The sequence below is a fragment of the Lipophrys pholis genome, assembly GCF_963383615.2.
Source record: "Lipophrys pholis genome assembly, chromosome: 5".
In the NCBI taxonomy this organism is placed as follows: domain Eukaryota; kingdom Metazoa; phylum Chordata; class Actinopteri; order Blenniiformes; family Blenniidae; genus Lipophrys; species Lipophrys pholis.
In genome coordinates, this window is record NC_137628.1 from 15,691,214 (window position 1) to 15,704,601 (window position 13,388).

The following is a 13,388-nucleotide window of genomic DNA, read 5'->3' on the forward strand; positions in this document are numbered from 1 at the left end:
CAGCAGCACATCACAGCTCAACAACTTTCTTGGCCTTTATGGAGGCAATAATCTTTACAGCAGTCAGTTAGTGGTTACAGGACAGTAAAAACAGTTCCTTCATTTAATTGGCTATATGCAGCCAAATTACCTGAGTAGCTGTAGCCGGAGAGGGCCTCGTGGCCAATGGGAGGGTACCGGGAGCATCTGAGTGGCTGAACGTAGCTGTCGCTGGGGAGAGAAAGCATGCGTCCCATGCTCAGCAGGTTACCATGGGAACCCCCCTCATCCTCAACTTGCACCTGCCACAGAAGATCATCACCGCTGTCACTGGTACTGTCACCTCTGCCTCCCCCATCGCATCCATCCACACACAAACAGACAATACCTGTGCAGGTACGCCAACGCTCAGCTCCAGGTCTCCACCCGCAGACGCCGTGCTGAGGCGTCGACTGGCCTCCTCCCTCTCCCTCTCCCTCCTCTCCTCTCTCTCCCTCATCTCCTCCCTCTCCTTCCTCTCCTCCATCTCCTCCAGCTGGGCCTCCTTGTTGCTCTCCTCCAGGTGCTTCATCAGTACGGCCACGACCACATTAACCAGCACGAACTGAGCCGTGAGGACAAAGGTGACAAAGTAAACGGGGGAGATCAAGGGCAGGTAGGTGAGGCAGTGGTGATATTGTGGGCGGCACTCTCGCAGTGTGTCCTGGATGAGGAGGGCAAAAGGAGAGGATATAGATTATGGAGAAAATAACTGAGGACAGATAAAAGGATTATGGAACGCTATTAAAGACACTTTGCTTTACTTCTTCTTTTCTCCAACAGGGGGAGATGTTGATCCGAGCGTGACCAGACCTTGAGCAAGTCACAGAAGAGTAATGCACACTCCTACCCCTCTAATGTCAGCAGCTCTTACTCTGTCGTAAAAAACGGTGATGTCTTCTCTGCTTAATGCAGCGGCTTCCTCATAACCACTACTTAGACATACACATGTGCAGAGACATAAGCATGCACTCTGTCGTCTATCCATCTTCTTCCAACCTCCCGCAGGGTCGAGGAGAGGAAAAGAAATAACCTTCATAATCCCATTCCAGTTGTCCCCCGTGGACACCCTGAAGAGTGTGAGGAAAGCCATGCCGAAGTTGTCAAAGGTAGCGTGGCGGCTAAGACCCTCGCATGGGTTCTCGTCTGAACACTCTGAAAGAGGATGAACAGGGAATTATGGGTGGTAAGTGGGGTGAGAGGAAGGCAGAGGAGGGAGAAAACTGCACGCAGATTAGAGCACTGATTCCAAATTGGCATAATTATTGTATGTAACTCAACAAAATGTATTTGTGTTACATAATCCACAGATATCTCACCAGTGTCAGCTGAGGCACAGATCCACACATCAAGACACACACACCCATATATATACATATATATAGATAGATAGATAGATAGATAGATAGATAGATAGATAGATAGATAGATAGATAGATAGATAGATAGATAGATAGATAGATAGATAGATAGATAGATAGATAGATAGATAGATAGATAGATAGATAGATAGATAGATAGATATAGATATATAGATATAGATATATATATATACACACACACATACATACATTCACACACACATACCCATGTGCTCACACGCACACCTCGCACATGCAGTGCACGTACATACACACTAACCCAGTTTTCCAAAGAGCTCAACTCCCAGAGCTGCATAGATGAAGAACAGCAACATGAAGAGCAGACCCAGATTCCCCACCTAGACAAACACATTACGGGCACACACAGATATATACAGTGTATGAAACACAGAAAAATAGACATATACAGTTTACACCGAGAGAGATGCAAACATGCAAACGGATAGAGAGAGCCCATAGACAGAGACTGCCAAGCCTTACTGCACTGACGTGTAATACTTCTTAAAAACTAAAAGGAGCCGTCGTCATACCTGGAGCAGAATAAAACCTGAGATTTTAGTTTGAGACACAGAAGGACACTTTCAGAGCCTGGATCCAGCACAGATGAATCACAAACATGCTTGTTTATTGTCGTTCCAATGTCACTCACTGATATGCAGGTAGGAAATATGTCTAAATAGATGAGGGACAAGCCGACTAAACGGGGGAGAATACCACTGCACAAAACCTCGGGTTCGATCGTTTTCAGTGAAACTGTCAGTTCAAAGGAAGATTTGTGAGTGGGCAGGAAATAAAGGATCATGGGTAGTTTTCTGCAGGAGAAATTCCCACTGGTTTTCCTGGTGGAGTAGGAGAGCTATGAGGAATTGTAAAGCCACCTAAATTCAGAATAATGTGAAATATTTAAAAAGGAAGGTCAAAAGTTGAAACACACCTCGAACAACTTGAAAAGGTCTGCCTGCTCTAGTTTAACGTGCAACATCCGCGATCCCCCTTCTTTCTCCCTCATTTCTCGCGAAGCCCCCCCGAGGGTTCCCCGTGCCTGGAGCTTTGCTGGATCCTCCCACAATGTATTAAACTAAGACACGCCGCAGCCACGATGCTCGCAGTGAAAACTGCAGTTAGGGGCAGGAGTGGCTCCACTTAAATGCTTATGTCAAATCACAATATTTAGCATTATTTTGATATTTGTATCAATTCTAAAGGATTGGATAATCCATTATAACCAATCCAGAGGGAGAAGCTGATGGTTATCATGAAAACATCGTACACAAAATATATATATTTGCAATCTCAATATTATGTGAAACAACTCAATATTCTATCAATTGTTAGAAGAGTTTGTGTGAATCTATTTATTTGAAAAACTATGTGAATTACGTATCTACTAACAATTAAATAGTACATTTATGTTATCTAATTAGAGTTTCCTGGAATCATGAGTATTTGTGTCAATCTTGAAGGATGGGAGCCATTATCAGTAATCCAGGAGGGTAGGGGAACAGATTTGGATGAGCCACTTTTTTAGAATAGATATTACTGCAAAATGAAACACATTGCTTGCTACAACCCATCTAAATCATATTTCTTCATCACTGATGAACCAGGACTTGCAATACTCCTGTTTAGTTACCTTTTTTTTTTTTCTTGTAGTCTAAATAAAACCTTGATATTTTGCAGGAAATTGTCAAATTTTTAAGCCAGATTATGCAAAAAATTTGATATTGTAATTGTGGAGAAAAAAAAAAGTGCCTATTTCATGATAACTGTAGGCTGAAATGGAAAGCATAATAAAAGTTTATCTTGCAGAATTCAATTTTACAACCAATTGTGTGGAATAGGATTCGCTAAGGGTAAAAAACATGCTGCAGACGTAATAAAGCAGACCTGCGGTTCAACCGTTCTGGATAGCTGGGCTGCAAAATAGCGGAGGATTAAAAAGCCCCCACAATAATTGCCACAACCATACTTGTCAGGGAACAAATCTGTTTTGCTACAAGAACTTAAAAAAAAAAAAACGGACTGAATACAGCAGGTTTTAATTTATGTGTAGTTATCCAACAGAAGTGAAAGACGCCATAAATGTAGAGATGGTTGCTTTTGAAAATGTGTTTGTTTTGCTCAACTTAAACTTGGCCAATGATAGGAACAAACTCTCATCTTATGTGAAAGTAAATCCCCTCAGGGTTTGATAGTCCACATATTTAAAGCCTTTACCGGGAGTAGGTGTGAGATTCCCCAGGGCTGCCTTTCAAGTTATTGATTTTTTTTTCTGTTTGTTTTTAAGGTGCTTTTGTTTACCTCAAATGGTGAAAAGATATTGTTGAAGGTTTAGCAGTTGTTTAATTTAGACTTTGGGAAATATGTATTAAAATAAAAAAAGGATCTTGTCGCTCTGGCAGGCAGGACGGAGATACTGTGATTAAGCTGGACTACAGGACTACATTCAGTTTATAACAGCATGTGGAGAGCAGTGTTCTTTTTCACCTCTATCCTATCCTCTTACCTTAAGTTTTATTTTATTTATACACCCTCACATGTCACCAGCACATGTCAACCACGTTATGTACAGTCTGTGCTCGCTCTTCTCTCTTATCTTTCTCTCCCTTCATCAAATCTACAGTGTGCATCAGCTTGCTGTCGTTGTTTGCTTGTTTATTGTTTTCCGTCCGACCCATTTTCCCTCGTACTGTCCTCGAACTCCAATCGGTCCAAGTGAAAATCTGCTACCTCTGGATCGGCTATAACAGAAATAAACAATTTAATTAATTTTATAAGTACCACGAGTCCTTTTTGGTTCTGGTCAGCATCAATCTTATATGTCGGAATAGTTTTAGTGTGTGTTTAATCTAAATAATGTAATCTAATTTAATCTCCTCATGTTATATCGTTAGTTTTATACATTGTTTTTTTTTTTATTTAAAAGCAAACAACAAATTGATTGTTGTATTAATGGCTGAAAATGGGACCTTATTTTGGGATCAATAAAGTATTTATATATCTAGTAAAAAAGCAATATGTCAACATGGTTGCATTTATGTGTTTTGTGTGATAATGGTTATTCAGCACAGCAGAAATGAGTAAAGCTCTTCAAATACAACTGAAGCAATTAGACTTTATGTGAATCTTGTACACACACTTTCATTGGATCGATAGTTTCTCATTGGTCAAAAGGGCTGAGTGTGGCTGTTATACCCAGACTTGCACTCAAGTGTACATTTTGTCTGTATTTTCTTTCCAGGAGATAGCAATGTTTTAAATTGTGCTTTACAAATCACATTTAATTGAGCTGAACTTCTGTGCAATATGTACAATACGTCCTGTTCCTGTTCCACAGATGAGAGATATTCATCTTTATACTCAAATGTAAAATGCCATGAAATGGTTATGTGTATTCAGTGTCATGCGTTATATTCAAAACTGATTTGAATTGACAATAATGTTACGACTGCCGTCGGGCCATAGACCTTTTCCAGAGACAGATATTTCTTTCAGCACTGTTGATGGTCCTTGGTTGTGAATATCATATTCGGACGGACAATAGTGCTGCAGGTGAAGTCATCAAGGTCTCAAGAAAATAAATCTGTCTAAATTAAATCCGGTCTTTTGAGACGTGGTGCAGCATGACATTTGGAAGCACACTACCATGGCCAATCACAAAGCGCTATTCACAACACTGGAATCAAATAGTCTGTGATAAGTTATCTCCCCGTCCACTGATGTTTGCTCGTTTAGGATTGTTGCATTTTCCCCAGAATTTGTATTTGTGCTATGAGCCGGCTATGTTGTGACTGGTGCAATACAGGAGAATGTCTTTGCATCATGTTATGACAGTTCATCCTGTTGTTGAGGCATAAACATTTCCCAGAGACATTTTTTAAGCTCTGTTGATGGTTGAGTCCTCGCTTATGAATATCTTGTTCAAACTGACAACAGTGCATCATCAAGGTCTCCACAAAACACATCTGCTTGTGAAAATAAGAGGTGATCTTTTGAGGCACCGTGCAGCGTGACATCCAGTAACGCTTCACCATGGCCAATCACATAAACGCTATTCACAACTTTCGGTACAAAGAGAAAAAAAAAAAGAAAAAAGTTTGTTGTGTGTAGATTGGAGCTTTGTGATACATTTATTAGTCACCTTGTAAGCATGAAGCCAGAGGAGAAATACTGCTGCTGTGATAACAGAGTTTTACAATCCTGTCTCAAAGGAGAATAAAGTGCGGTGCGGTGTCTTTGTGCGTGATAAGATTTCAGGCCGGACACTCCTGTATTTATGCATCACATTTTATCTTCTCACGGATGGGCAGCAGCAACGCAATCACACCAAAGCAGCCGTGAAGCTATGTGTCATAAAGTTATCATTTAAAAGGGGATTTATCAGTCCAACAACGCAGAATTCAAGGCTCCACAATTAGCCTCTTGTTAAATATGAATGTGTGCTCACGCTTGTTTGGAGATTATTTTGTGTCACTGGTTAAACACCAGACGGTTGGAGGAATGAGTGATGTCAGTAAATCACGAGGGAGGCGGTCGGCGCCAGGTCTCGTAAATGGCTGTATAAAACAAGCCATCTGTATTTCATCAGATCTGGACACCAGGCTAACAGTTGGAGAGACATCTTTCTTTATTTCACAGTGTCAGAGCCGCGTCTTACCTGAGGCAGGGCTTGCATCACCGTGTCCAACAGAGCTCGCATCCCCGTCGCCATCTTCAGCAGCTTGAGCACTGAAACGTCAGGGCGTGTCACCTCTCATCAGCCACATGCCGTCACGTTAGGGGATGTTTTTGTGTTCCTGTTTGTGTCGTACGTACCTCGTGTTATCCTCAGGACCCTCATGATACGTATGATGGTGGGGTTGATGGGGAGGGAAGCGTTCAGTTCTATCTCCTCCAGAATGATTCCCATGATGGACAGCAGCACAATGGCCAGGTCCAACTGGTTCCACCTGCAAACACACACACACACACACACACACACACACACACACACACACACACACACACACACACACACACACACACACACACACACACACACACACACACACGCACACACACACACACACACTTTGGGTTTTTCTCTAAGGTCAGAGCTACACATTTTTGAGAGCCACTGTCTTCATGTGAACGTATGGATACCTCTCTTTAAAGAATCTGCGCAGACCAAAAGCGACGAGCTTGAGAATGGCCTCGATGACAAAAACCACAGTGAAGACGTAATTGCAGTACTTCAGTATCTCCTCCAGGTACTGCGGGACACACAGACGCACACTTCAAGAAGCCCTCTGCGGCTGCACTGTACCACCACACACTGCTTCATTACTATGGTTCTAGGACAGGTGGTGGTGGAAGGTGTTGCCATGGTTACCTGAGGCTGATTGTAGTGCTCCATGCTCATGGTGAGGAGGTTTGTGAAGATGATGATGGTGATGAAGAGGTCCAGGTAGTGGCTGGTGCACACGGTGTGGATGGATCGACGCAGCGGGGAGTAGTCAGCGTAATACGGTTTCTCCAGGGCCCCTGTGTCGAAGGAACACACACACACACACACACACACACACACACACACACACACACACACACACACACACACACACACACACACACACACACACACACACACACACACACACACACACACACAGTGAGAAATAGAGAGAGCGAGAGAGACAGAGAGTCATTAAAATACTTCAAAAAAAAAAATGATATGAGCGATGAAGTCACTGATGAAGTGGATGCCAAGTGGCACTCTGCTGTGCGCGTGCGTGCGTGTGCGTCTGTGTGGACTAAAAGTACCATCTCAGGAATACACTCCTATCCATCACGCACACACACTATGTGGCACCTCAAGGTGTCTTTGGGCACAAACCCTGGCAGTCTGCTGCCAGACAGTTAACTGACTCAGGAAAGCACTACTAGAGATTACACTGCAGAGCGAGAGGACAGCGAATGACCAGGACAAGAAATACACTGTGTGTTTGTTTCTGTGTGTATATATGTGTGTATGTGTGTGTGTGTGTCTGTGTGAAAAGGTTTTGCATGTGTGAGTGCAACGTCTGCACAAAAGTGTGCGCATTATAAGAGCGGGGAATATTTTGCATGGTGTGAACTTATTTAGTTCATATTCAAAAACATTTCAATTCTTTAGCGATGCACTAATCCAGACAGTAGTGTGCTCCAACTTTGAAGCATCATTTTAAGCAGGAATTTAATCGGAAATGGCCGACAAATTTTTTTGCAGAAAGTGCTTGACTGGTCCTTTTTAAAGAGTCATAAGTCCCTTATATCTTCCTCTTTCAGAGTGCTCTTCAGAGACCAAATTTCAAGAGTTTGGAGTAGTTTGGGAGTCAATTTGGATAGTTTTTTTTATTGTTGCAGAATGAAAACTGGTGCAATCATTTGCAACTCCAGCATTCAAAAAATGAATATATAAAGAAAAGTATCCAAGTATCCAATAAAGTCTGGATGACAAGGAAATCAGCTCAAAATCCCTGACAGTCAGCTGTCCACCAATCCATGCTAAGATAAAAGACCACAGCAACCAGATTGCAGCACAACATAGCAGAGGAGAGCAAATGAGCTGCACATAAACCAAAAGATGTCAAGTCCTGGACTCAGCATGCACTGACACACCAGCTGATCATCTTTGACACTGGGAATAATGAAAGGAAGAAAGGCCTGCAGTCAGGTCCTTGTTTAGTGAGTAAAAGCATTTCTACGAAAGCGCAGGTGGCTTCTAGCAGCACATCAACAATGATCATGTTGTTATTAAAATAAATAACTGACATGTTTTTCTCCTTTGTTTCTCATTACATATTAGTGTTACTTTATGCCATGTCTGAGGCACATGACTGAAAGTTACCGATATAAGATTAAAAAAACTAAATTCCAGGAGACCACATGTCTGCACAGACGCCTCCTCTGATGAGGATGTACACGTTGTTTAATGCTTTTTCATTTGAAATTCTGAGTTAGGACACAGCTGCTGAAAGCCAGAAAACATTCTGTCTGCAAGTTTCAACAACACACTGATTCTCTTCCCTAGCTTACTAAATCTCAAATAAAATCCAATCATCTCCATCAACTAGTTGGACAGCTTTCACCTCCTTCATGAACTCTAATATGACAAGCGATAAAGCGCATAATGTGCAAAATGCATGATTATATGTAAGCATTCAAGTGTGGGAGCTTCAGAAGGTGTTTTTCACCTACATTGGTTAGTTAAAAAACTTTTTTTGTAAAATAGTAAGTTAAGGGGAAAACTCAATAATATTGTTCTAAAACACACATTTTTATATCACGAGTGTAATAAAGTAGAAAATTGACTTCGGGATATAGCATATAAGTGTAACTGATGCAGCAGCTGCAGACTATATGTAAAGACTCATTGAGCATATGGTCAAAAAACATATAAGGTGCAAAGATTGGGGGGGGTAATTCATTCGTTGTGAGGGGGGGCTCATCCTCCCAGCTCTGATTACACCCACGACTGCACAGTCATACTATTGGTTTTGAGAAACTATGTACCAACTGTATTGTTGGTTTGGCCATTAAATGTAAACATATTTGTACACCCCCCCCTCCATTTTCCCTTAACCGTTTCTCACTTCTCCTCCTCTTCTCCAGCCTCTTCTGTCGTTTCTCCTCCCTGATCCGGGCCTCCTCCTCCTCCTGCTGCTGGCGACACTTGTGAAAGTTTTCCACCACCACGCCCACAAACATGTTGAGTACGAAGAAGCTGACAATGAGCAGGAAAGAGATGAAGAACAGCAGCATCCAGGGATTGTTGTTTCTTATTGGCTGCAGCCGGATAAAGAGAGAGAGAGAGAGAGAGAGAGAGAGAGAGAGAGAGAGAGAGAGAGAGAGAGAGAGAGAGAGAGAGAGAGACAGAGAGAGAGAGAGAGAGAGAGAGAGAGAGCGAGAGAGAGAGAGAGAGAGAGTCGGAACACATGAATAAAGGAGGGGAGGTGGCATGGGGACAGGGAAAAAAATCCAAAATAGGAGGACGAAAGGGTGATGATAGAGGATGAGGAGGGGTGGAGAGGAAGAAAAGGAGACAGCATAAACAATAAGACAATGTAAGGGCTGAGTCAGCAGTGAAACTGCCAGCACTGTCAACTCACATTTATTCATCTGTCTTTTTTTCCCTTTTCCTTACAACCAAGGAACCTCTCCTCTGAAAAATCTCTCCTTTTTTCAGTCAAACAAATGAGATCAAATGTGCCTGAGAGCAGCTCAACACAGAACAAAAACACAGAAAGACACAATGCACACCAGCTTTTTTTTTTTTTTTTTTTTTTTTTTTTTAATGTCTTGAAGCCACTCATTCTTGGCTTTTCCACAAGTTCTTTCTTCCGCTGTGTCCCTGTGTGTCTCCTCACCTGTTGGTCCACTCCAACGGCGTCCAGACCGTCATACATGATGCTGACCCAGCCGTCTTTACACGACAGCACAAAGAGTGACATCAGCGCCTGGGAGGGTGAGTCGCATATAAATCAGTGTCACACTGTCAATGGGGCTGCAGGAGGAGGTGTCGATGTGTGACAAACCTGTCCCAGATTGTCAAAGTTGTATTTCCGACGGACCCAGCGGTAACCCGCCTGCAGACACAGGCTTTTATTGGTGATGTTGGTCACATGGAGGCCTTCGCAGTGGAAGAATTTCCCTTTGAACAGCTGCGCACACAGACAGATGTGTTAAAACCACAAGAGAACCGTGTAACCTGGAGGTACTGTAAACAAAGCCGCACAAAGCGGAAGTAAGGCTGTCATCGTGGCGTACAGTAAATTAGTCAGCAAGTGCCCACAGGCCCGACTCTATCTTACAGCCAAGATAGCTTTGCACCATCTGGTCCAGACTATCTTACATTCATTAGAAGCATGGAAACACTCTCCAGCATGGAGCGCTCTCGTTAGAAGATGATTCAGTGATGTCGGGTTTTTGAGGAATACATTCACGGGTGGTATTGTCAGCTTTACAGTTTTTTGGGGGTTTTTTTGTACAAACATTCAATCAAAGTATTTGGATGGAAGACTTCTTAAAAATTGTTTCCCATTATTGTGGGAATTGTGCACAACAATGTGTGTACACCAATGTGGGAGCTTCGTATTTGTTTGGACATATGTTTGAAATAAGTATTGTACATATTTTTGTTCCCTTTTGTAGAGCTGGTTTTATTCTAGCTTATTAACAATTTCAAATATTTAAACCCCATGATGGGTTGACGTTAATAAATAATAAATGGTCATCATTAATTAAAATAAAATGAAATAATTTAAAATTCCAGGTGAAAATCCGATTTGAAAAATACACTCTCAGCACAATCCCTCTGTAGAACCATTGTTTTTTTTTTAATTACTTCCAGGGACTCTGGTGCATAATCAGCAGCTCATTTGCATTTTCCTCCCAATTTTTCTCTTCGCTTTTTATTACCTGGAGCTTTTTGTGAGTTGTGCCTCGTTTATTTTAAACCACTGGGATCAGTGTGACTCCTCACGGCAAAGAAACACGAGTTTGGGATGTTGGAGGGAAAAATGGGCAAAAACGAGTTAACAGCATATTTTTGTTTGATGAGAGTTGGGGAATAGCACAAAAAATGAAGAGGCTTATCTTCAAGCAGCAGAGGATGAAGAGGGAATACACGATGGAAATGTTTACCTGGACTCCCAGAATTCCAAAAACAATGAAAAAAGCACAGCAGATGAGCACGATATTCCCAATCGGTCTGAGGGACGTGATGAGAGTCTCCACCACCAGCTTTAGACCTGGAGCCCGACTTATCACCCTGCAACACACAGATGCAATCACAACCTAAATCTTGTGAAGTTATCACGAAGCGCACGCGGGAGGAAGCGGCGACCTTCCGTACCTGAGCGGCCGCAGCGTGCGGAGCAGACGGAGGACCCTGAGCATGCCCAAGATCCGATTCCCGCCTGCTGACGCGACGGACACCAGGATGTCCACCATGGAAACGAACACCAGAATCCCGTCTAAGACGTTCCAGCTGCTTTGCAGGTACACGCCGTTTCCAAAGTACAGGCCCATAGCCACCACCTTATCACAAACAGGCAGGCACACACAGCCCGCACAATTACCAAAATAATAAAATAATATGGGGTATAAAATGAGGTGGAAAGCTTTTCTAATCCCCACCCAGGAAGAAAATGACTCTTTTGTAGGTAAGATGAGAAAATGACTTTGCAGTGAAGTGCTTGTTGAGAAAATGTGTGCTGTTATGGTTACCTTGATCATCATTTCAGCCACGAAGATCACAGTGAAGATGTAATTGGACACGCTGAGGAACACCCGCTCCTGTCACACACACACACACACACACACACACACACACACACACACACACACACACACACACACACACACACACACACACACACACACACACACACACACACACACACACACACACACACATGCATGTGAAAGTGTGTCCCAGGCAAACAGAAACATGCATCTGTTAATTTAAGAGCTTTGTGTCCCAGTAGCTTTAGCTTTGATTCTCCACTGCAGTGTGTTATGTAATGAGCTGAAAAAAATATCCCCAGTAAATGTAGCAGAAACAAAATGAAAACATACTGAGAACAACACGCGTTCTTATAGTGACTGAGCGGCTCGCACATCAGCAACGAGCTTATGCGTCAACAGTAGGTGTGTGTTTGTGTGTGTGTGTGAGGAGTAACTGACTTCACTTCTTCAAAAAGATTAACACTCGATGTTAAGTCGAGTAAAGATGAGACCTTTTAAAGACAGTTCTGGTACAGTATTCATTATAACAATAAAGGTTTATCTTTTTTGTGGATGCAATCAGCGCTCGATGCACACGGTCAACTGAAGCATTAAATTCATCACTAAATCCTCAGTGTCTCTGGGAAGCTGCTGCAAACTGTTGGTTTTCCACCACCTGCTCCATCTTTTGAAGTGGAGACTGATGGAAGTTGGTGGCCAGGAAGAACTGCAGGCTTTCTCAGCTTTCATTCCCAGTCTCTGACTCTGGGTAGTCAGTTGACATGCTGCTAAAAAAAAACCCAAAACAGAACAAGACCTTGTTCTCTTCACTCGTGCAGCAAAAAATAGCATCTGAAAATATTGTCACGGACGACGTTGTGGACGAGATGCTCCGGTACTCGGCAGTGATATACAACCGGAACGATGCAGCGGTGAGAGACAACGCTTCGGCTGCATTGCCACTGCAACAAGGTGTGGCCAGCGAGAAACGTCCAGAAACTGAGCCGAGCACAATACAGTGAGCAAGCATTGACCTCCACAGCTAAAATAAAGTGAATCATAGGGCAGCAATAAGTTGCAGCTTGTGTAAGTTTTGTTGGATTAAGTCCACAGCACCAGCCCTGACACAGCTGCTGTCTGCAGGAAGGTTTTACTCCTCACTTTTTGACAATTGAGTTCCTAAAGATGATGCTCTGGAGAAGACAATAATCCACTCCAATCCAATCCAACTTTATTCATATAGCACATTTTAACACAGCCGAGGTTGACCAAAGTGCTTCACAGTTAAAAGTAATAATAAGACAATGAAACAAAAAAGGGCAACAATGAGTAAAAAACATGGTAACTGAGTAAAAATCACAGTGAACTGTGACTTAAAAACAGGGTGCCACAGTATCACAGTGCTCAATTACTGATAAAAGCCAGTGAGTACATGTGTGTCATGAGTCGACACTTGAAGGACTCAAGAGACCGAGTTGTTCTAATGTGGAGAGGCCAACGGTTGGACAGACGGGGAGCAGCCACGGAAAAGGCTCGGTCACCTCTAGTTTTCAGTCTGGAGCTTGGTACAACAAGGACCATCTGATTTGCTGACCTCTGTGATAAAACAGGAGTGTGAACATGTAAAAGATCGGATAAGTAAGACGGTGCCAACCCGTTTAATACTTTAAAAACCAATAATAAAGTCTTAAAAACATTTCTAAAAGAGACAGGAAGCCAGTGAGGCTAAAACTGGGATGATGT

General features: G+C 42.6%; 1 protein-coding gene across 1 annotated transcript in view; it reads right to left on the reverse strand.

Annotated features, from left to right (window-relative positions):
• Nucleotides 1-13,388, reverse strand: part of LOC308109391 (voltage-dependent T-type calcium channel subunit alpha-1H-like) — a gene marked incomplete at its 5' end in the record, with an annotated part of 58,919 nt that overhangs the window by 4,590 nt on the left and 40,941 nt on the right. The window contains 14 exons of the mRNA XM_080462925.1: nt 131-281; nt 368-682; nt 1,052-1,173; nt 1,660-1,738; nt 6,058-6,128; nt 6,216-6,349; nt 6,543-6,652; nt 6,772-6,923; nt 9,011-9,203; nt 9,785-9,874; nt 9,953-10,078; nt 11,061-11,187; nt 11,272-11,456; nt 11,646-11,714. Coding sequence (XP_080319051.1) covers nt 131-281; nt 368-682; nt 1,052-1,173; nt 1,660-1,738; nt 6,058-6,128; nt 6,216-6,349; nt 6,543-6,652; nt 6,772-6,923; nt 9,011-9,203; nt 9,785-9,874; nt 9,953-10,078; nt 11,061-11,187; nt 11,272-11,456; nt 11,646-11,714 — 1,924 coding nt within the window. The remainder of the gene's footprint in view (nt 1-130; nt 282-367; nt 683-1,051; nt 1,174-1,659; nt 1,739-6,057; nt 6,129-6,215; nt 6,350-6,542; nt 6,653-6,771; nt 6,924-9,010; nt 9,204-9,784; nt 9,875-9,952; nt 10,079-11,060; nt 11,188-11,271; nt 11,457-11,645; nt 11,715-13,388) is intronic.